The sequence below is a fragment of the Pelobates fuscus genome, chromosome 1 (genome assembly GCF_036172605.1).
Source record: "Pelobates fuscus isolate aPelFus1 chromosome 1, aPelFus1.pri, whole genome shotgun sequence".
Taxonomy (NCBI): domain Eukaryota; kingdom Metazoa; phylum Chordata; class Amphibia; order Anura; family Pelobatidae; genus Pelobates; species Pelobates fuscus.
In genome coordinates, this window is record NC_086317.1 from 233,954,738 (window position 1) to 233,978,142 (window position 23,405).

Sequence of the window (23,405 nt, forward strand, 5' to 3'; positions counted from 1 at the left end):
CCTCCCTCTTCTTCCGTCATTGGCTGAATGCACATGCGCGGCAAGAGCCACGCGCGCATTCAGCCAGTCTCATAGGAAAGCATTATCAATACTTTCCTATGGACGCTGGCGTCTTCTCACTGTGAAAATCACAGTAAGAAGCGCCTATAGTGGCTGTCAATGAGACAGCCACTAGAGGCTGGATTAACCCATAGGTAAACATAGCAGTTTCTCTGAAACTGCTATGTTTACTGCAAAAAGGGTTAAACCTAGCTGGACCTGGCACCCAGACCACTTTATTAAGCTGAAGTGGTCTGGGTGCCTATAGTGGTCCTCTAAGTTAATGCCAATTTATTTTTTTCTATATAACCCCTGCATGAGAAAGCAATGAAATAGTATTGTCAATCATCCCTCTACTACTTTTTGTTGAAATAAGCTCATATGATTGATTTGATGACTGAGTCATATTTGTTCAATTTAGATTCACTCTAATCCCTGGGTCACACATTGTGTAGATGACTACCTGCATATTATACACTGCTAAGCTGTCATTCTTTTCTAACTAATACATATTGATTAGGACCCCCTATTTATGTTTGGACAGTGCAGTTGTGGTTCTATTTAAATCCTGCAAGATAACTTAAATTGTTAATGTGTTTTGAGAATTATCTTACACTTACAAGCATTCTATAACACATTACTGTTTTCAGTTAGAAGTAAAACACATGCAATGCAAATCAAGCTGAAATGTTAAAGATAATATAAATATCAGATATGGAGACAAACTGGAAGCAGAAAATTGGATGGAGAGGTGGGATGAAGTGATAGCTAAGGGGTGCCCTATGGGCACGGGAATAATGTTGCGTAATTGTCAAACTTAGTTAGAAGTTGAGGTGACAATCCAATAGACAGGCATTCTATTTGTGAAGCTAGAAATAAAAACGTGGGTTTAGTTATATCATGCATTATATGCATTTTGTTTGCTTTTTTTTTGTTTAAGAACTAATTTTAAAAAAAAACTAACTGGGCATAAGTCATTTTTATATTCTTTAAAATCAGTATATGATAAAACATCACAAAAAAACGCTCTTTGACAATACTAATGGATTTAATACTTTTTAAATCAACTCTCCAAGTACCATAACTACTTATGCTGTGGTCGTAAGTTGATAATAAGGGTAAAGGATGTGGTGCCAGGAGTTCATTTTGTTCGTTATAGTTGCCACAATATTCAAAACTCGATTCATGACTCACAACCATCTCGATTTTGGTGTGACAGTCCCAACTATTAAGTCCTGTCCCACCGTCCCAACTTTGTCCCACTTTTGGGGACAATCAAGTTAACATATGGCTTGAAAAAAGGCAAACGTGTCGAAATGTTGCCTGCCATTTTGGATGGCTGAATAAAACTCACATTGCACTTGAAATAAACGAGTGCTGGAGATTTATTGCTTTGAACCACTTTTGGGGATACCAGGAGCTATCCTCAAAAAGTGAAAAAGTGCTTCCTTTATGTACTGCTTAGTGGGCTGGCTGGCTGGCTTAATTGATAGGCAGACTGGAATGGACCCCAGGTAAGTTGTCATACCATTTACAAACGGTTTGAATACTTACCCTAGAAGGGCGCCAGGACAATTCTGACATCTTAATCAATAAAGCACTCTGTAGTGATTATGGGTCTTAGAGTCTTTAAACTGCTTGTGGTAGCAGAACTAAATAACTAAATATAAATATTAATAAACCAGTGCTGGTTATGGGCTTATAGTAATATGAAGTGTGAGGATCAGGATTGGCTGATCAATCCCAATCTAAATAATAGCCACAGATTACAAAAACAAAATCTGAAAACTTTTTGTTGTTGTTGCTGTTAATGCATTAAATTGTGTGCTTTCTAGTATTTTTCAAAGCACTGTCATATAATGTAAGGGAGGGGTTGGCAATTTAGCCTTGAATATCTTTTATCAAGTATAGTATTTTGAGATTTCTGATAGACACCTATTATGTTTGTATTATATCAGTACATACGAATGTTACAATAAACTGCTTCAGCAATATTTAACATTTTCTTAGCAATGATTATTTAAATGATATGACTGTATCACAGCAGATGGACTATATCCGCTTGAATCTTGTGTTCTCAGTACTGCAGACTGACTCCACATTGCAGTACAGACAAATGAATTGGGACTAATTTGCACAAGATGGGTTAAAAAGAAATCCAAGATACAGTTAAATTATTTGAATGATTGGAACACTCTTTTTGTCCGATAAGCAATTACGAAAGAAACAAGTAAACATTTAAGGAGTTTAGCGGCCTAATGATGTTTGATTGAACTGGTGCTCTATTCTGTCTTGCGAGAGATGGCTGCACAGCTATTGAAAGCTCTGACGTGAGATATTTAACCGAAGCCAGCTGTGGACTTCAGGAGATGAAAGCACGAAATCAGACAGGATAAGTACAGTATTAGTGTGGGATACGCCACTCATTGCTGATTTAAATTACTGTTTGCACTTCCTGAACTTATGGGAGATGTGAAGCAAAAAATAAAGAAGCTTATGCATGGAGGGTTTTTGCAGAAAATACTGGAAGAATGTTTTGTAGACTATGGCTAAAACCAATGTCTCCGGATCTCTGTCTGCACTAACTACATCCAGTGCTGCCCTCTTCCATAGTCAAAGTCCACAAGCCGCATTCGGAAAGGTGACATACATGTGGTTAATATTTTGTTTCTGTAGGTGTGAATGCCAGGGAGGCTGTTTGCCTGGGGTAATTGTCTAAATGTAGTGCTAGTTTAATAGAGGCCTTTATTTCACAGTGAGCTGCGTGCTTGCTTTTCTGTGTACTTTAAAAGTGAGCTTGCTTTTGCAAACAGATACTAAAGGAACACTTTGTGTTCCAACACAAACTGTCTTAGTAGAAGAAAATGATAGAGGAGTCGTTAGGTGTTAAAACACTGTGTTCCATTCATAAACCAGCCCGGAATACCACAAATATTTGTTCTAAATTGCGGGCAGATGGTACACATCTTTTATAAGGACGTCACATTTCCTCTGGGTACTGTGTGGCAGGATTTAACCTTCAGATCAAGAACAAGGCTGTGATGCTCTGCTTAATCGATTAAATGCTCTAATATTTAGGGATGTGCACAATTGATAATGATCAAGGATTACAGAATCAACTGGCAACCACAGCAGACTAGGAAAGGGTTACCAGTAATAAGCTGTGTCTATTTTGCCTAAATTCTCTTTAACTATTGAAAACATGACCCACTAAGGGTACAATTATCGTCATAATTACATTTTAGAAACTAAACAATTTAGTTATGTTTTGCAGTATTTGTACTGAAATAGACTGAAATAGTCTGTATGCTAAATAAATTCTAATAAAGTAAATATGGCTAAATAATTTAACTAGTATCAAAGGAACACTCAACACACATAAAGCACATCAGCCTGCTGAAGTGGTTTATGTGCCTGGATTCTGTAATTTATTTACATTTTATAAAAGTACCGATTTCAATAGAAATCAGCACTTTTATAAATGAGGGCAGAATCGTCTGGTTTTCTTGCGCCAGTTCATTAAGAAGCATAGAAAATCCAAAATCTTAGTTCCAGCACAGAAACTTCTCAAAGAGAAGACTCTGATTGGACTATTGCCGGGGACAGACTGAATGTCTGTGCTTGTAAAAAAAAAAAGCGAGGGATCGCAAAGGACGCAGCTTGTGGCCCTGTTTTGTTGTTTTTTTTAATATACCAGCAAAGAAAACATGCAGAAAAAATTACATGCATGTTTTACTTGATCATATATCTATTAAATTCCTAAAGATTTTTTTATTTATTTAGGTAACTGCTCCTTTAACCATCAAATTCAACTCTATGTAGGGTATATTTCTTAAAGGTATTTAGAGTGTATGTGAAGCAAGGCTTGTGTTGTTAAAGGGACACTGTAGGCACTGTATCTGCTTTATCTCATTAAATTGGTTATAGTGTCTGGAGTCACCTTGTGCCATAATGCTATTCAGCATTAAACAGTTTTTAATATTTTTATTTTTTAATGCTAAACAAGAGTTCCCATCAGCCCCTCCCCTCTGTGCTGCTCTGGCTAATGAGGAAGTAGTAGCCCTAGCAGCAATGGGAAGGTGTGATTGGTCGATAGATGCATGTTCGTGGGTGTGTATATATATATATATATATATATATATATATATATGTCTAATCCAATCTACACTATATATAATTTATTTGCTATACGTTACATTAGCAGATCTATAGCAATGACCAAAACACTTGAGCAATTCAAAAGCTGTGTGATGTATAGCCAGAATATTTGAATTTTATTTTTTATTTAAGTATGTTTATTTGTGTATTTCGAAGCTCTCTAGCTTCCCATATCCCTACAGAACATTACATATATTTCAAACCATTTCCTATCATGGTGAAATGCCTAGCCTCCTTGCACATGCTCCCCTGTGGAGTAGCTGCATTTACTTTGGTCTCACATGTATAATAAAGATCACACACCATATTACTAATTGACATAATTGGCGCCCAATAAATTACCTGCTCAATCAGGCTTCTGATGTGAAATTGTAATGTGCGGTTGAGGTTTCAATACGTACGGACTAAAGTAACATTTTAGGGAATTCGTAGATTAACTTCCGGGGGATGTTCGGAAGTACTTTCAGTTTGCCTAAAGTATTCCCAGATGCTAATATAGGAATGTTTGATCACGACTATTTCTGGGAACAAAACTTCCCGATGTGCACAACATAACAGTTTAAAGTTGTTTGCCTGAAAATCTCCCGTATCAGTATATTCCTCTCCGGGAGATAATATTTTCTATCATGCAATATGTGCCAAAATTAAAAAAAAATGGTTGAATTTCTGATCTAAATACTTGATTTGACTATCAAGTCACGTTTTACTGCTTGTTTCTGCTGAAGTGGATTTATTTTAGTTAGGTTGGTGTGATTATTGTATTGTCCTGTGATGACCAAATGCAAGAAATACAGTTTGATCTATGCAGACCACGTACCATCACGGAATATCTGATCATTTAACACCATTTTTTCTATAGCGGCCTGCTAATATTAACTGAGTGGGACATTCGATTTCAGTGTAAGCTCTTTAAGAAGGTGGGTTCCACACCTCTCAAGCAGGAGAAGCCGGATGTCAGGTTATTCATCACAGGAACTATTCATTGACTGGGTGTTCTCAGCAGATATTTTCAGCCAATAAATGAATGCCAACATCCAGCTTGTCCTGCTCAAGCAGGCTATACTGATTATGGTGTTTAAAGTGCTACTTTAATTAATACTCGATTAAAATTTTGATAAATAGTAATAAAGGAAAACCTGTTTAACATTTAATTCATCTTTGGAAAAAAATAGTTGATTAGATTAATTAAAATAGAAATGATTGATTATAGACCTATTAGAATACATATACCTAATATGTAACCTGTATATGCCACACCTGTATAAATCACTAATTCAGGGATAGCCTGCACAGCTCCGGATAGTTTATTGCTTTGAACCACTTTTGGGGATACCAGGAAGTATCCTCAAAAAGAGAAAAAGTGGTTCCTTTATGTACTACTTAATTGATAGGCAGACTGGAGTGGACCCCAGGTAAGTTGTCATACCATTTATAAACGGTTTGAATACTTACCCTAGTATTTGGTACCGGTCCATTCGTGAACTAGTGAAGGATACATTCAGAATTCAAAATTCACTCTTGTTTATGCTATTTAACAATGTGCTGTTTTGCTGTGAAGTCTATGAATGAGCCTGAATATGGTCCTGATTTCAGCTGAACTGAACTCTCCCGGACGGCTTTCAATCCAGGCCTAGGCTTTAAAAAGTGAGCGCCAATAAAACTATCTGTAAATGTTTATATATATATATATATATATATATATATATATACACACACACACACATAATATGTGTGTGTGTATATATATAAATAGGTTATGGTGGTGAAAAACTGTGATTGAAAACGCCTTCCACCTGAAGTTTGTGGATAGTTAATACAATTTTAAACAAAAATCTGCTCACCAGTCAAGCAATAACACTTACTTTTCCCACAGAAATCACAAATCTGCAGCGATGTTACTAACGCAAAGGATTCTGGGTGGGCTTATGCAAATTAGTTTAACGAAAAATCACATTTTTGCCTCATTCCATTTTAAACATGAATTCCTTTGAGTTTGCTGTATACACCATCTTGGAACACAACTTAGGAAAAGATACAAAGCCAGTGAACCACTCATGGACAGCTGTTTCATTGTGAATACAAATTCAAGGATTTTACAATTATCATGACGGAAAGTCATGATTTTATTAAAGACACGGAGGCGAGTATTACAGGGAGTGCAGAATTATTAGGCAAATGAGTATTTTGACCACATCATCCTCTTTATGCATGTTGTCTTACTCCAAGCTGTATAGGCTCGAGAGCCTACTACCAATTAAGCATATTAGGTGATGTGCATCTCTGTAATGAGAAGGGGTGTGGTCTAATGACATCAACACCCTATATCAGGTGTGCATAATTATTAGGCAACTTCCTTTCCTTTGGCAAAATGGGTCAAAAGAAGGACTTGTCAGGCTTAGAAAAGTAAAAAATAGTGAGATATCTTGCAGAGGGATGCAGCACTCTTAAAATTGCAAAGCTTCTGAAGCGTGATCATCGAACAATCAAGCGTTTCATTCAAAATAGTCAACAGGGTCGCAAGAAGCGTGTGGATAAACCAAGGCGCAAAATAACTGCCCATGAACTGAGAAATGTCAAGCGTGCAGCTGCCAAGATGCCACTTGCCACCAGTTTGGCCATATTTCAGAGCTGCAACATCACTGGAGTTCCCAAAAGCACAAGGTGTGCAATACTCAGAGACATGGCCAAGGTAAGAAAGGCTGAAAGACGACCACCACTGAACAAGACACACAAGCTGAAACGTCAAGACTGGGCCAAGAAATATCTCAAGACTGATTTTTCTAAGGTTTTATGGACTGATGAAATGAGAGTGAGTCTTGATGGGCCAGATGGATGGGCCCGTGGCTGGATTGGTAAAGGGCAGAGAGCTCCAGTCCGACTCAGACGCCAGCAAGGTGGAGGTGGAGTACTGGTTTGGGCTGGTATCATCAAAGATGAGCTTGTGGGGCCTTTTCGGGTTGAGGATGGAGTCAAGCTCAACTCCCAGTCCTACTGCCAGTTTCTGGAAGACACCTTCTTCAAGCAGTGGTACAGGAAGAAGTCTGCATCCTTCAAGAAAAACATGATTTTCATGCAGGACAATGCTCCATCACACGCGTCCAAGTACTCCACAGCGTGGCTGGCAAGAAAGGGTATAAAAGAAGAAAATCTAATGACATGGCCTCCTTGTTCACCTGATCTGAACCCCATTGAGAACCTGTGGTCCATCATCAAATGTGAGATTTACAAGGAGGGGAAACAGTACACCTCTCTGAACAGTGTCTGGGAGGCTGTGGTTGCTGCTGCACGCAATGTTGATGGTGAACAGATCAAAACACTGACAGAATCCATGGATGGCAGGCTTTTGAGTGTCCTTGCAAAGAAAGGTGGCTATATTGGTCACTGATTTGTTTTTGTTATGTTTTTGAATGTCAGAAATGTATATTTGTGAATGTTGAGATGTTATATTGGTTTCACTGGTAAAAATAAATAATTGAAATGGGTATATATTTGTTTTTTGTTAAGTTGCCTAATAATTATGCACAGTAATAGTCACCTGCACACACAGATATCCCCCTAAAATAGCTATAACTAAAAACAAACTAAAAACTACTTCCAAAAATATTCAGCTTTGATATTAATGAGTTTTTTGGGTTCATTGAGAACATGGTTGTTGTTCAATTATAAAATGAATCCTCAAAAATACAACTTGCCTAATAATTCTGCACTCCCTGTATGCTGCACTCTTTCTTTATTTCCCTAAGCAGCAAAGAAACATTATTGAAAAAAAACATTAGAAACAGGTCTGCCTTCCAACAGGCAATGTCCACCTAGCAACATGATCATCCAATCAGCGACATCCTTTCCCTATAGCTGGCGGAGCGTTGATGACCATTTCCTCTTTCTTTCTTGCGACTCCCGAAGAAACTCAAACTCGGAACAGGAAACCAGAGTAAACCAAACGATTCGTAACAAAGCATGTGATTCCAAGAGGTCTTTTAGCCAGGTCACGCTAAAGAAACAAGAGAAATATGGTAATTTCTTGAAAGTTATGGGTTGTCCGCATATATATAGGTCTAAATGTCTGAGTAAACAGTGATAACCTTTCATAACAGTAGTAAGAGGCAACTACCGATCTGAGGACAACAGTGGTAATAAAGTCCCATCGTTATATATTGCTCTAGAGCGATGTAGATATGTGATACCATCACTACCGTCAAATTGAACTTACCTTGAGAGGTCTTTGTCTTTGAAAACTTACCTCGACCCACCACTGAGCCGTCCGAGGCTGTGTGGGTGGTATAATACTCGCCTCCGTGTCTTTAATAAAATCATGACTTTCCGTCATGATAATTGTAAAATCCTTGAATTTTATTAAAGACCCGGAGGCTCCTATTATGCTATTTTAAGCTGTGATATCACGGCTTCTGCGAAATGCTGGATTGGTTTGAAATAGAAATTACGGAAAGTAGATTCTGCGGACCAATCAGCCGCCTTCAGTATATCTTCCAGGCGACAACCCGCCATTGAGGCTTTGGAGGCCATGGCACCGCGAACTGAATGAGGCGAGAATATGGAGGTATCAATACCTGCCAAGGACATGATCCATTTGACCCAGGGGGCAAGGTAGGAGAGGATACCGGAGCATGCGGTTTACGGAAGGAGATGAAGAGTTGGGGGTTCGACCCAATCCGGAGGGATGCAGTACGAGCTTCGTACGCCCTACGACATGCTACTGGGCAGAGGATCGGTGTCGCGGGAAACGCTGGATACAGGACCGATCTGGAGGACGATTTCGTCCTCCGTGAGATGTCAAAGATGACTCCTTCTGGGGTGAAGGATCGGGCATTGACATCGAGAGCTCGAACATCTGACACTCTTTTGCATGAGACTAGACACAACAACATAACTAGTTTAGCTGAGATTTGTTTTAAGGATAGAGACTCGTCTGGCCACCTGGTCAGGAAAGTTAGTACCAGGGAGACGTCCCATAGGGAGGAATAGCGAGGTAATGGTGGCCTTGCGAAGCGGATACCTCTTAGGAGGCGACATACTAAGGGGTGTTGTCCTATTGGAACCCCGTCAATGCCGGTATGGCCGGCTGAGATAGCTGATCGGTAGAGGTTTACCGTTCTGTATGCTTTCCCGTTATCATACAGGGAGGTCAAGAATTGCAGGACAGTTGTCACAGGAGTTGATAGGGGATCCACACCCCGTGCCACGCACCAACCATCCCATGTGCGCCAAGCAGACTTGTAAGACTGTCTCGTGCCGGGTGCCCATGCGCCCTCGAGAAGTCGTAGAGTCGATTGCGAAACTCCCTCGATTGACCAGGGTCCCCGGAAATCAGCCATGCCATGAGGCAGAGGAGACCCTGAAGTATCAGGGGGTGGGGGTTCCCCTTGGGGTCCCGGAGGAGACATTGGGCATCCGGGAGGAGTCGTGGATGGTCTATGGCCATCTCCAGCAGAGGAGGAAACCAAGGTTGTGATGGCCATTATAACCATGCCGCCCAAGTGGCGCCGTAGGTGGAGGAGGCAACGAGGGATAAGGGCAAATGGAGGGAATGCATAGTTCCTGGTTGTTGACCAGTCTTGTGAGAATGCATTCGTAGCCGCTGCCGTGGGGTCTGGCCTCCAACTGAAGAAGGTCGGAAGTTGGGAGTTCAAGCGAGAGGCAAATAAGTCTATTGCCAGAGGACCCCACAGATCCCAAATGCGTTGGAAGATTTGGGGATCGAGGTGCCAGTCGCTGGAGTCCCGCAGGTGGCGGGAGTACCAATCTGCCGTAGTGTTGCATGACCCCGGCAAATATTCCGCCTTGACCGTTATGTTGTGTTGCAGACAAAACTGCCAAAAATCTCGAGCCAAATTCGCTAGAACTTTGGATCTTGTGCCACCGAGGTGGTTGATATTACGGACAGCCGATATGTTGTCCATCTTCAGTAGGATTGAACACTGGGACAGTGTCGGGGAGAGGCTGCGAATCGCAAAGGATCCTGCTAGGAGTTCCAAGCAATTTATGTGGAGCCTGGATTCCGCTTCTGACCAACGTCCGCCTGTGGAGGTATCTCCGCAGCGTGTGCCCCAACCGGAAGAACTCGCATCCAACTCGATGACTATATCTGGGGCTGAGCCGAAGATGGCTCCATTCCACGCCTCCATGTGTAGGAGCCACCATTGGAGTTCTTTTTTCGCTTCTGCGTCTAGAGTCAGAGTATCCTCGTATGAGGCGCCGCCTCTGAGGTGTGACGCTTGTAAGCGTTGTAGGGCTCTGTAATGAAGGGGGCCCGGAAATATGGCCTGAATGGAGGCCGCTAGAAGCCCAATCACTCTGGCCAGGTGTTTGAGCGATATTTGCGGAAAGGTAAGCACACGTCTTATCTCTTTCTTGATATTTCTCATCTTGGAGGTTGGTAAATGCAATGTTTGCGTTTCTGAGTCCACCAAGAGTCCTAGGAACTCTATTTGTTGAGTGGGGACTAGGATGGACTTTACCCAATTCATAATGAAGCCCAAATTCTGTAGCAAGGTTGTGGTCCAACCGAGGTGAGTATGGAGTAATGGTATTGACTGGGATAGCAGCAGGATGTTGTCTAAGTATATGATTAGACGAATCCCCCGACTGCGTAGGAGCGCGATAACGGGCTTCATGAGCTTGGTGAAACACCAAGGTGCGGAAGAGAGACCGAAGGGAAGGCAGCGGAACCGCCATTTTCTTCCCTGCCATATGAATTGCAGGAAGTTTTGGTGCGCCTGTGCAATGGGTACTGTGAGGTAAGCGTCTCTTAAGTCGAGTTTGACCATCCAGTCCGCTGGTTGGAGCAAATCCCGTAGGCAATGGATGCCTTCATCTTGAAGTGATGGTAGGCTACGTAGGTGTTTAAATGTTTGAGGTTGATAACCGGGCGGGATCCACCCCCTTTTTTGGGGACAATAAATAAGTTACTCACAAACCCCGGGGTATACATTGGGATTTCTTGAATAGCACCCTTGAGTGCCAAGTCTTGAACTTCCTCGGAGACGAGGGTCGTGTCTATTTGGGAAAAAGCAATCTCCCTGGGTGGGGATAGCTGAGTGGGCAGGGATACAAAATCTATGAGATATCCTTGGACTGCCCTGAGAATCCAAACATCTGATGTAATTAGGGCCCATACATGGGAAAAATGTGAGTCTGCCCCCTATCATTACATGTGAAGAAAATTGAGAAAGGTAGCTTACCGTAAGGACGTCTTCCGGAAGGAGCGCCTCGTGCACCTCTCGACAACCAAGGTCTACCTCGTTGGGGGAAGAAGGTTGGAGCGGACCTCTGGTCGGGGAGCCTCGGTTCGGGCGCGAACCTCTACTGAGTCTGCCGGACAGACGGCCCCTTGCTCTGCCGGCCCCACCAAAAACCTTTGGGTGGAACACCCTTTTTAGATTTGCTTGTGCCTTGTCCAAGGCTGTAAATGTCTGGACATAAGAGCCCAGGTCTTTTACAAAAGATTCTCCAAAAAGATACCCTTTTGCTTGGGCTCCTGGCTCAGTAGTGGCCATATTTACCAGTTTGGGTTCTATTTTAATGAAGATAGATTTCCTGCGCTCAGTAGCCAGGGCCGTATTGGCATTGCCTATAAGGCATATCACTCTTTGAATCCAACCTCTAATAGTGAGGCGATCTAAGGCTTCGTCGTGCGCCAAGGATTCCTCCACGGCTTCGAAAATTTTGGTTGCAGGACCTAAAATATCCAAAACTTTATCTTGACAATTATAGAGGGAGAAGTCTAGACCTTTCTTAGGTTTCCAATTGGTTTTATTTAGGAATTGTATGATTTTAGGGTCCACCTGGGGTGTCTTACAGACTTCGTCTGGCACGGTGGGACGTGGGCATTCGGCCCTTAGTTTGTTACGTGTTGCCTTGTCCAAAGGCTTACGGACCCGAGATGCGACGTATTGCGCCACATGCTCAGCCCGTGACCATTCCGCAGAGCGGGGGTGCCATAAGTCGTCGGGTTCGAATAACGGTTCACCCTGTGGGTCAAGTATTTTACCCTCTTTGTTTATATCAGAACTGGGCATGCCAGTGGTAGTCATTTTATTGGAGGGATTACGCTCCTTATCCATATCGTACTCCGAATCTAAGTCGGATAAGTCATTAGACTGATCTGAGTCTAGGGTGGGTGCACTCTCCTCATCTGAACTGAGCTCTGACTCAGTAGTATCAGGCTGGGCTTTAGCCCACTTCCAGTGTCTAGCCGTTTTTGCCCAGCTAGAGGCTCTTTTGCGCGGTGGTTCAATATTCGCGCCATCCATGACAGGTGTTATGCTGTCCATCATTAGTTTGGAGGAGTGCTTAACTTTTGCCAAGGCTTTGCGGCCGAGGCGTGGGGGTTGAGAAACGGATGGTATCGCGACTGACGTAGCAGACGGAGGGACCATGAGTTGGGCCTGTAGTAATGCTTGGGTAAAAGATTTGGAGATAGAAGAGGACATAATGTCCATGGCAGATGCCAAGGCTTTGGATACAGAATTGGAAACAGTAGTATCCATGATGGCTTGGATTTCCTCTGATGCTGGGAAATCCACCTCATCCCTAGGAGTTACAGGGGGAATACCCAAAACAGTGTGAGGATTAGCTTGTGTCCCTGAGGGACCAGGCAAGTCATTAGAGGACTGCATATGGCTAACAAAGAACAGGCAAATTGATATAGGCAGTTTTATTAGAAGTGGTATTGTCAAGGTTAAGTAACCCAGCAAAGGATCTTAGAACAGATATATCTAGCAAAGCAGGAGTTGAATAGTACTCACTGAGATTAATAATGCGAAAGCGCCGTTTAAAATGGCCGCCGGTGAAAGTTCCGGCTGAATTGAGGATTATATTGCTCTTAAACGTTAGCCGCGAGGCGGCAGAAGAATATGTGTGGCTCAGCTAGAGCTCGGCGGTTGCGGCTGTTTACCGCGCTCGGTTAACGAAATTCCGAGCGCGGACACAGCAGCGAGCCGCAAGATGGGCGCCGGAGGCGTCCCTGACGGGATGCACATGCGCGGCTGACCAAGACAATGCCGGGATCCGCGGTTTCACAGAAAAAGCCTCCCTAGGATTTGTTGAGTCCTAGGGAGTAACAAATAACCAAGAAAAACTGTGAATAGCGAAAGGACAGAAAAAAGACTGCCAAGTTAAAGTAATATGTGCCTATCACAGCACGCTTCAATTAAGGCACAACAATTAAAGGAACATGAACAAATATGTAAAATAAAAAAAATGTCATGTATACTATCGATCAATATGAGAAGCATTCAATATACACAATTAGTATGCAATCATTAAACAAATACAGAATTTCCACAGCCAGAAGCTGAGAGAGTTGTACTTATCTGAGGGAAAGCAGCAAAGAAAGAGGAAATGGTCATCAACGCTCCGCCAGCTATAGGGAAAGGATGTCGCTGATTGGATGATCATGTTGCTAGGCGGACATTGCCTGTTGTGATTTCTGTGGGAAAAACAAGTCTTATGGCTTGACTGGTGTGCAGACTTCTGTTTAACATTGTATTAACTATCCACAAAATTTCAGGTGGAAGGGGTTTTCAGTCACAATTTTCCCCCAACATAACATTTTTGGTTTTTGCTTCCCAAGCATTATCAAGCCTCAATAAGCAAACCAGTAACCAACCTCATGCTGATGATTTGCATTAACAATGAAACAGCTGTCCATGAGTGGTTCACTGACTTTGCATCTTTTCCTAAGTTTCAAAGCTGTTGTATACAGCAAACACAGACTCAAAGGAATCCATGTTTAAAATGGAATGAGGCAAAAATTGGATTTTGTTAAACTAATTTGCATATGCCCACCCAGAATCCTTTGCGGTAGTAACATTGCTGGAAATTTGTCTTATGTCTTGACATGTGTGCAGATTCTTGTTTAACATTGTATTAACTATCCAGTGTGTGTGTGTGTGTGTGTGTGTGTGTGTGTGTGTATATAGAAAGTAGAAAGAAAATAGTAGTAATTATAAGTCAAAGAATATAGAATTGCAGACAAACAGCCATCTGCCAACATCAACTTTGTGCTTAAGTCCGACGGTAAGCCTCAGCCAGGTATAGACACTACCCCTGAGCAGAAATTTAGGTGTGCGACTAGGGAAGTCCACATCAACCAATACCCAGCAGTGGGAAGCATAAGGTGTGAGAGTATACTTTGTGGAGGGGAGCAACAACATAGGTGCGAGCCAGGGTGTCCCTCCAGCCCCAGGCCTGCATTCTGGCCGGCATCTTCACTCCACAGACTCGGGGTCTCAGAGAGTCCATGTCCTTCCCTGCAGAGGGGTAACAGAAGGCCCAGATGGTATGGTAGGTAGCCCTCCATCTTTGTGGATGATGTGTTGGGGACTTGCCCTGTATGGCCTTTGGCCCAGGTGGGCTATGATGAGCTGGATCTTGTGCTGAGTAAGCTTGTTTCCCCCGAAGGAGGCCCACTCGCTTTCAGGCTCTCACTCCTCTTTCCACTTGCTTGAGATATCAGCTGCACAGCTGCTTGAAGTGTCTCTAGAGAAACCCCAAAACGAGAGAGATTTCGTCCAGTCGCGTCATGGATTGAGCCAGGAAATCACAGTGTGTACTCTTGGTCTGCAGGCTCTGGGCTTCACAAGGAGAATGCGTGGTCGCCATCTTACCTGGACAAGCAGTGTTCGGCATGCATGCAGGTACAGGCGTATATGGGAGCTCTAATGTGAGAGATGAGCCAGTGGGGACCGGGATAACCCCTACCATTCTGGGGGCGGGGGGATTGCTAGAAGTATCTGCACGGGCCCTGTGAAGTACAGAACGGGCCGCTCGCCTGTGTGACAATCGCACCAGGTCCCGTCAGAACCACCTGTAATAACTGATCAGGAGTTGAAGGAACACGTTACAGGACACCTCAGCTGGCCCCTGAGTCAGGGAAGTCATATCGGTCGGTCTGGTGCACCGGGAGTCGGTGAAACCACTTCAATTATAGATTATGCTCGGAGGTCTCCCAAAGCACAACCAGCCGCAATGATGCTCAGGCCCCGCCCCCCCAAAATTGGGATTTTTGATACTTTTCGTAGCTATGGAAATGCTACTTTTAGAAAGTAAGTATATTTGATTAAAACCTTGATGAATGATAATAAAGTAAAGCGTATCAACTTATATAAACTGTGTGATTTCTGTTGCTTGACTCAGGCAGAAGTTTACGTTACAGCCTTATGCCTGCATAATATCCACACACGAAAAAAAGATTGGGAGATTAGACCTACTGATTGAAATAACAAACTATTTATATTCCATCTGAAATAAAGATTAAATGTCAGGAACAGCACAGTGCCATTTGTGATGACTCGTGAAACATCACTCAGTTAACGTCAAGCAACGTTACCTTAAGGATAAACTTACAAACACAGTCGTTTTTACAACCCACACCCACAAATTTGTGAAGCTTGAAGGAAAAAACAAAAAGCTTCCCAACAGTCTATAAAATGTAGGTGTTCATTAAGCAATCCACACCCAAAATTGCTGCTATAAAGTAGCTAGAAGCCAAGATTCTCTAAGTAATTACTTGATAGATAAGGGTATATTCAATGGAATCTAAATGGCCTGTGTCCCTGGAACGAGATCCATTATGGAGATGAAAAAAGTTTAGGTAACTTTGACCAAGTTGCTGCTAAATGAATGTTAAAAAATGTTATGCTCAAGAAATAAAAAGTATTAACTTGTTAGGAACTGTGTTAAGATATGAAGAAATGCTTTATCTGGTATAGATGATGTGAACAGCTTAAAGATTAGTTAATATGTAGTCCTACAGAAAATACAGAGTTCAACAGACCTAAAGATGTTATTTATAGAAACTCTAAATAACTCATACATTCCTACAACTTTACAACTCCAGCAAAAAAAAAAAAAAAATCTATTGAAAAGGAATTTTGGTGCATTTTTGTATGTATCTTTGTCAAAGAATGTAACAATGACAAACGTGACTTCGATTTATAAATAAAATCTGCACAGAGAAAAAAATAATAATGCAATGGCATAACAATGTAATGTAATCAGGGACCGGCAGGAGGTGGGCGCTCCCTCCCACCGGGCACTCAGTGTAGCGTGGCCGAGCGGAGAAATGCACACTGTGGACAGGAACTTCTGTTTCCTGTACCCAGCCGGAATGAAAAGAAGTGCTCACTGAGAGAGCACTTCCTGTCAGTCTAGCCGGGTACAGGAAACTGAAGCTCCTGTACCGCAGTCTGCTCCTTTTGGCCATGCTACCAGAAAGGAAGGAGACACACTGGGGACAAGGGGAAGGAACATTATGGGACAGGAGGGGGGGTGAAGGAAAGGACACTATGGTGGGGGGGGAGAATGCTATGGGGGAGAACACTATGGGATGGGGGAGGAAAGAACACTATGGGACAGGGTAGAGGTGGGAGGAAAGAACACTATGGGACGGGAAGGGGTGGGAGGAAAGAACACTATGGGACAGGGGAGGGGTGGGAGGAAAGAACACTATGGGACAGGGGAGGGGTGTGAGGAAAGAACATTATGGGAACAAGGTAGGGGGGAGGAAAGAACATTATGGGACAAGGGAAGGGGGAGAAAAGAACATTGTGGAACAGGGGAGGAAATAACACTATGGGACAGGGTGGGGGGGGAAACACTATGGGACAGGGAAGGGAGAGGAGAGGAACACTAATGGACAGGAGGGGGATGGGAGAGGACCACTAATATACATGGAGGGGAAAGAGAAGAACACTAATGGACATGGAGGGGAGGATAGAGGAACACTAAAGGACATGGAGGGGAGAGTGGCACAGAGGGGGGCCAGAGTGGGGAGAAAGACACACAGAGGGACTTGAGAGGGGAGAAAGACACCAAGATGGGCCTGGGGGTTAAAAAGTTCACAGAGTGGCTGGGGATAAAAGCAAGACACAGAAGGGCCTGGGGATGGAAACACAAAGGGGCTGGAAGTGAATGAGACACAGAGGGGCTGGATAAGAGGAAAAAGAGACACTGCGGGGCTGGGGGTAGATAAACGGGCTGGTGGTGAAAGAGATACACTCAAAGGAGCTGGTAAGAGTAAAGACAAAGGGGCTGGGAGAGAAGGAGACACACAAAGGGGGTTGTAAGAGATACACAAGGGTGTAAGACATACAATGGTGAAAAATAGGGGATACAATATACTAAAGACATTTAGAAAAAGAAACAAAAGGCGGGTTAAGAGCTACACAGGTGAAGATGCTTTTAGGAGCCAAAATCATCTTCTCCTGTGTACCCAAAAATCCTTGCACCGGCCCTGAATATAAGGTTAAAGCCATTTTAAAAGGCAAATGAAAGACACAAAAAGACTACTCCTAGACATTTATGTGACATCAGTTCAAAAGATAAACTTTTAAAAATGTAGTAACAGAGAGGAGTTGGCGGGAGAAAGAGGCACACAGAGGGGCCAGGGGGGGAAAGAGAGGAGCCGTAAAGAAAGAGACATACAGCGGGGCTGGAGGGAAAGAGACACACAGTGGGGCTGGGGGGAAAGAGACACACAGTGGGGCTGGGGGAGAAAGAGGCACACGGAGGGGCTGGAGGGAGAAAAAGGCACTGGCAGTGCTGGGGAGGAGCATGATCAAGAGACACACAAAAGCAGCTTGGGGAGAGAGACACACAGAGGAGCTGGAGAAGTGGGAAAAGAGACATAAAGGGGGACTGGAGAAGTGGAAAAAGAGACATACAAAGGGTCTGGGAGGAAGTAAGAAATACACAACGGGGGTTTTAAGAAACAAACACACAAAGGAGAAAATGAGGCATAAGAAATTCAAAAGGGTAGAGACACACAAATAAAGATAAAGAAAATCATTTGCGTGGGGGGCAAAATGCATCTAAAGTCCTTACAATGGCCCTACCAGGCATCATAACCACTATATCCCATGGAGAATTCCTTCCCCTGCATGCAGAAAAATGTATGGGTGGGAGAGATGTTTCCGCAAACCAACTTTAACTAAGGTATAATTTTTTTCTCATTTGTTTTTATTTCTTCTACTTTATTGTTGCATATAATTGAGCAATTTTGGTATAAATTCAACTCAATTCTCATCTCTTGCAAATAAAGGCTATCCACTAAAGTGTGGATCATCAGGAATTTAAGTGAATGTTACATAGTAGAATAAAAAAGACAAAGATAACTGATAATTTTTGCATTTTGGCTATTGTGACCTTAAACGTTTAATTTTGGATCCACATTCAGTTACTGACAATACACACTATAATTATTTTATAATATATTATATAGGAAATAAAAGTGTGTGTGTATGTACACTGCTCAAAAAAATAAAGGGAACACTTAAACAACACAATGTAACTCCAAGTCAATCACACTTATGTGAAATCAAACTGTCCACTTAGGAAGCAACACTGAGTGACAATCAATTTCACATGCTGTTGTGCAAATGGGATAGACAACAGGTGGAAATTATAGACAATTAGCAAGACACCCCCAATAAAGGAGTGGTTCTGCAGGTGGTGACCACGGACCACTTCTCAGTTCCTATGCTTCCTGGCTGATGTTTTGGTCACTTTTGAATGCTGGCGGTGCTTTCACTCTAGTGGTAGCATGAGACGGAGTCTACAACCCACACAAGTGGCTCAGGTAGTGCAGCTCATCCAGGATGGCACATCAATGCGAGCTGTGGCAAGAATGTTTGCTGTGTCTGTCAGCGTAGTGTCCAGAGCATGGAGGCGCTACCAGGAGACAGGCCAATACATCAGGAGACATGGAGGAGGCCGTAGGAGGGCAACAACCCAGCAGCAGGACCGCTACCTCCGCCTTTGTGCAAGGAGGAACAGGAGGAGCACTGCCAGAGCCCTGCAAAATTATCTCCAGCAGGCCACAAATGTGCATGTCTCTGCTCAAACGGTCAGAAACAGACTCCATGAGGGTGGTATGAGGGCCTGACGTCTACAAGTGGGGGTTGTGCTTACAGCCCAACACCGTGCAGGACGTTTGGCATTTGCCAGAGAACACCAATATTGGCAAATTCCCCACTGGCGCCCTGTGCTGTTCACAGATGAAAGCAGGTTCACACTGAGCACATGTGACAGATGTGACAGAGTCTGGAGACGCCGTGGAGAACGTTCTGCTGCCTGCAACATCCTCCAGCATGACCGGTTTGGCAGTGGGTCAGTAATGGTGTGGGGTGGCATTTCTTTGGGGGGCCGCACAGCCCTCCATGTGCTCACCAGAGTTAGCCTGACTGCCATTAGGTACCGAGATGAGATCCTCAGACCCCTTGTGAGACCATATGCTGGTGCGGTTAGCCCTTGGTTCCTCCTAATGCAAGACAATGCTAGACATCATGTGGCTGGAGTGTGTCAGCAGTTCCTGCAAGACGAAGGCATTGATGCTATGGACTGGCCCGCCCGTTCCCCATTCCTGAATCCAATTGAGCACATCTGGGACATCATGTCTCGCTCCATCCCATCCACCAATGTCACGTTGCACCACAGACTGTCCAGGAGTTGGCAGATGCTTTAGTCCAGGTCTCAGAGGAGATCCCTCAGGAGACCATCCGCCACCTCATCAAGAGCATGCACAGGCGTTGTAGGGAGGTCATAGAGGCACGTGGAGGCCACACACACTACTGAGCCTCATTTTGACTTGTTTTAAGGACATTACATCAAAGATGGACCAGCCTGTAGTGTGTTTTCCCACTTTAATTTTGAGTGTGACTCCAAATCCAGACCTCCATGGGTTGAAAAATGTGATTTCCATTTTTTTAATTTTGTGTGATTTTGTTGTCAGCACATTCAACCAATGTAAAGAACAAAGTATTTCAGAAGAATATTTCATTCAGATCTAGGATGTGTTATGTTTGTGTTCCCTTTATTGTTTTGAGCAGTGTGTGTATATATATATATATATATATATATATATATATATATATACATATATAAATATATACATTTTGGAAAAATGTTTTAAAAAAACTCATATTATTTGTTTTTATATTTATAATACATTTATATATGTATTCATACATTCTACATATATATTTAACTATTAATTTTACATAATTATTTGATTTTATTAATTATTATTTGAGAGACCTGCCTGACAACCCAGGGAGACAGTCCAGATAATTTAATTGGCAAACCCTATATTTAACCCTGTAACTTTCCAAAACACCATAAAACCTTTACATGGGGGGTATTGTTATACTCGGGAGACTTCGCTGTACACAAATATGAGTTTTTCAAAACAGTAAAACTTATCATGACGATGATATCACCAGTAAAAGTGCAGTTTGTGTGAAAAAAATGCAAAAAACAAATATGAATGCTAACTTTGGCAAGCATTTCTGACTAAGTGGCTACTACAAAAGACTGGACATACCACATTTTGAATACCATGGGTTGTCTATTTGTACAAATGGTATGCCATGATGGGGTTAATTTTCATTCCTGTGCTGCCATACTGTCTCAAAGCCCAGCAAACCAATCTGTCAAATTTCAATGTGCAAACATGAAAAAGGGGAAAGCCCTACATTTGACCCCTGTAAGTTTTCAAAACACCATAAAACCTGTACATTGGGGGCACTGGGGTACTCGTGAGACATTTCTAAATACAAATATGCGTATTTTATTTCAGTAAAATCCAACAGTATTATCACAGGTAAAATGTCACGCAGAACTTGAAATTAATTTTTCTTCATTTCTCATACTTTTTTAGATTTTATTCATATTAAATTGTTTCATATATAAATATTTGATATGAAATAAAAGCCTTGTTTCTCCTGAACAAAATTATATATAATAAGTGTGGGTGCACTCAGTATGAAAGAAGTGAATTATAGCGCAAATTCTAGGTTTTGTTTACGTTTTGTTTTGATCACAACTTGTACAATTGGCTGTGTCCTTAAAAGGTTAAACAATATTTCTATTTCTCCTTTTGCAGTATTTTTCCTAGCTTAGCCTTGTCTGAATTGGTTAACTATTTAATTTTCTAAATCTTTAATATACATATTCATCTAAGGGAAAAAAGGTTAAGACAAGTTGAAATTCAATGTTTTGTTGAATGTTGTATATTCCAGAGATGTGACAATTCCCCTCTAAGATTACGAGGGTGTACTGAAATGCTTTGTGTATCAGTGGTAATAAAGTGCTTTAGAAAAAAAATATCTAAAATGTAAAAAATTTTTTAAAGATGTCCTTTTCGCAGAAATACAAATCACACTATAGGTGTATTTACACATGACACCCGTATCATTGTGCTAGATGAGCTAGAGTTGCTAATTTATGGTTAAATATATAGTAAAAACACATACAACCAGTTAACATGCAAATCATTTTTCTTTATGGAGACAGGTTAGAAGTATATTATTCTGAAATATTTAAATCTTTCTATGCCTTAATATATTTGCAGACTTGAAAAAAATGTTTTGCTTCAAACCTTTATAACACAAACCAATAACGAGACAGTTTAGATGAGTGAGCAATGAGTAGCTGGTGGCATACTGAAATATTTTTATAATCGTTAATTTAATACATTTGATGAATGACACCATGCTATACTATATGCTATGAATCCCTGTTTCTCGTGTCATGACAGAAAAAAATCACTTGTGTTAGTAGCCTTGTTAGGACATAAAGATGCAATAACAGTGGATCCAGGTTTCAAGTTAAAGTAATTATTTTAGTACAAATTAAGTATACTAATCCAAACATATTTTTTTTTTCTATCGGACACACTTATCTTTAAATGAAAGGTTCCACTACTACTTTCAAAATATGTCTGTTTCTGTATTTTCTATTCTTTTGAACAAATTGATTTTTCAAAATTATTTATTTGGTGAATTAATAATAATTAGTGTTTTCCAATGTATTTTTTTTTTTTTTTAATATCACAATTTATATATTAATTTTATTATTCTTTATTTTTGAAGAACTTCAGCGAGACGGAAGCATAGAGACGCTAAGTAACAGTTCTGGGTCGACCAGCGGAAGCATTCCATGCAATTTCGATAGATACAGAACAACGCTACCAACCAACGACAGTTTAAGCCTCTTTCCCACAGGACTTTGAAAATAAAAGAAAATAATCTACAAAAAAATAAATAAAAAATTGCTCACTGAAAATGTATCAACTCAGTTATGATTTTAAATAGTTCTAAAAGGATTTTAATTGTTCCTATTAAATAGTGTTTTAATTGTAATATAACTGATAGTAGAATATACTGTTTCTTGAATTCCTATAAGATACTTAAGGCAGAGACGCACATAATATATCAAGAAGACTCATGTTTTACATTGTTTTGTCTTTTTTATTTTTGTGTATTGACTCATTGACTCATTGAAACGTGGATTTGCTTGAAAGATTAATGCCACATAGACAATCGTAATGTGAATTACCACCTGTGTACTTTTAGTGCATTGGCATGATATACACTGGCTGTCTTAGCTTAAATGTTTTATTTTGAGATATAACTAATCAGGCAATACCCATATTCAATATAGTATCCTACTGTATTTAAATTAATAGAAATTGTATGATTATGTTTGGTTGAAATATGTAATACTGTACTGCAATAACTTTAAGAATCGTCAATATAGAAGACAACTGTTGTTTGTGACAAGTTATATGAATTAACCTTACAGCTGATAGTTAATCATATTAGTGACAGTGCTGGAGAAATAATAGTTGTGCTACTTTTGCTTTAATTTTTATTAAAGTGCAAAGGTGCCTCCAAATTAAAGGGATATTTTATGGGTATAAATAAGCTAGCCTGTTAGAACATGTGAAATATTTTGTGTATTATGCAATCAATTTTTATGCTGTGTGCACTTGTAGTTTTTACGATTTGTATAAATAACATCAGCAACATGGAACTGATGAGAGCAACCATCTTTGTTTGCAAACGAGCAGAAAGGTAGATAAAAGCAAATGTCTCATTTTTGTTATTTAACCCCTTAAGGACACATGACATGTGTGACATGTCATGATTCCCTTTTATTCCAGAAGTTTGATCCTTAAGGGGTTAAAGGGTTTTATATACCTTTGATATATCAGGTAACCAATTTCCATTTATACATCAATTTATAGGCATTTAGATCAAAATCTTTCATCTTATGTTTACTTCAAAAGCCAGTATCATTAAACTCTAAAAATATGTATGTTGTGTTCTTAAATCCTACTCCAGCTATGAGCTGGATCTAACTATGTGGAGATCTGCATAACTACAAATACTATGATGTTACAGAAG

At 41.3% G+C, this 23,405-nt stretch overlaps 1 protein-coding gene across 4 annotated transcripts in view; it reads left to right on the forward strand.

Moving 5' to 3' along the window:
* BCAS3 (BCAS3 microtubule associated cell migration factor) overlaps positions 1-23,102 on the forward strand; it is a 1,245,307-nt gene extending 1,222,205 nt beyond the window's left edge. For 2 of the 4 annotated variants that reach the window (XM_063455132.1, XM_063455142.1), the window contains one exon: positions 22,089-23,102. In XM_063455132.1, coding sequence (XP_063311202.1) covers positions 22,089-22,228 — 140 coding nt within the window. In that variant the 3' untranslated portion in view covers positions 22,229-23,102. The remainder of the gene's footprint in view (positions 1-22,088) is intronic. The other 2 variants (XM_063455152.1, XM_063455162.1) reach the window with 1 other exon arrangement.
* The last annotated feature ends 303 nt before the right edge of the window (positions 23,103-23,405 follow it).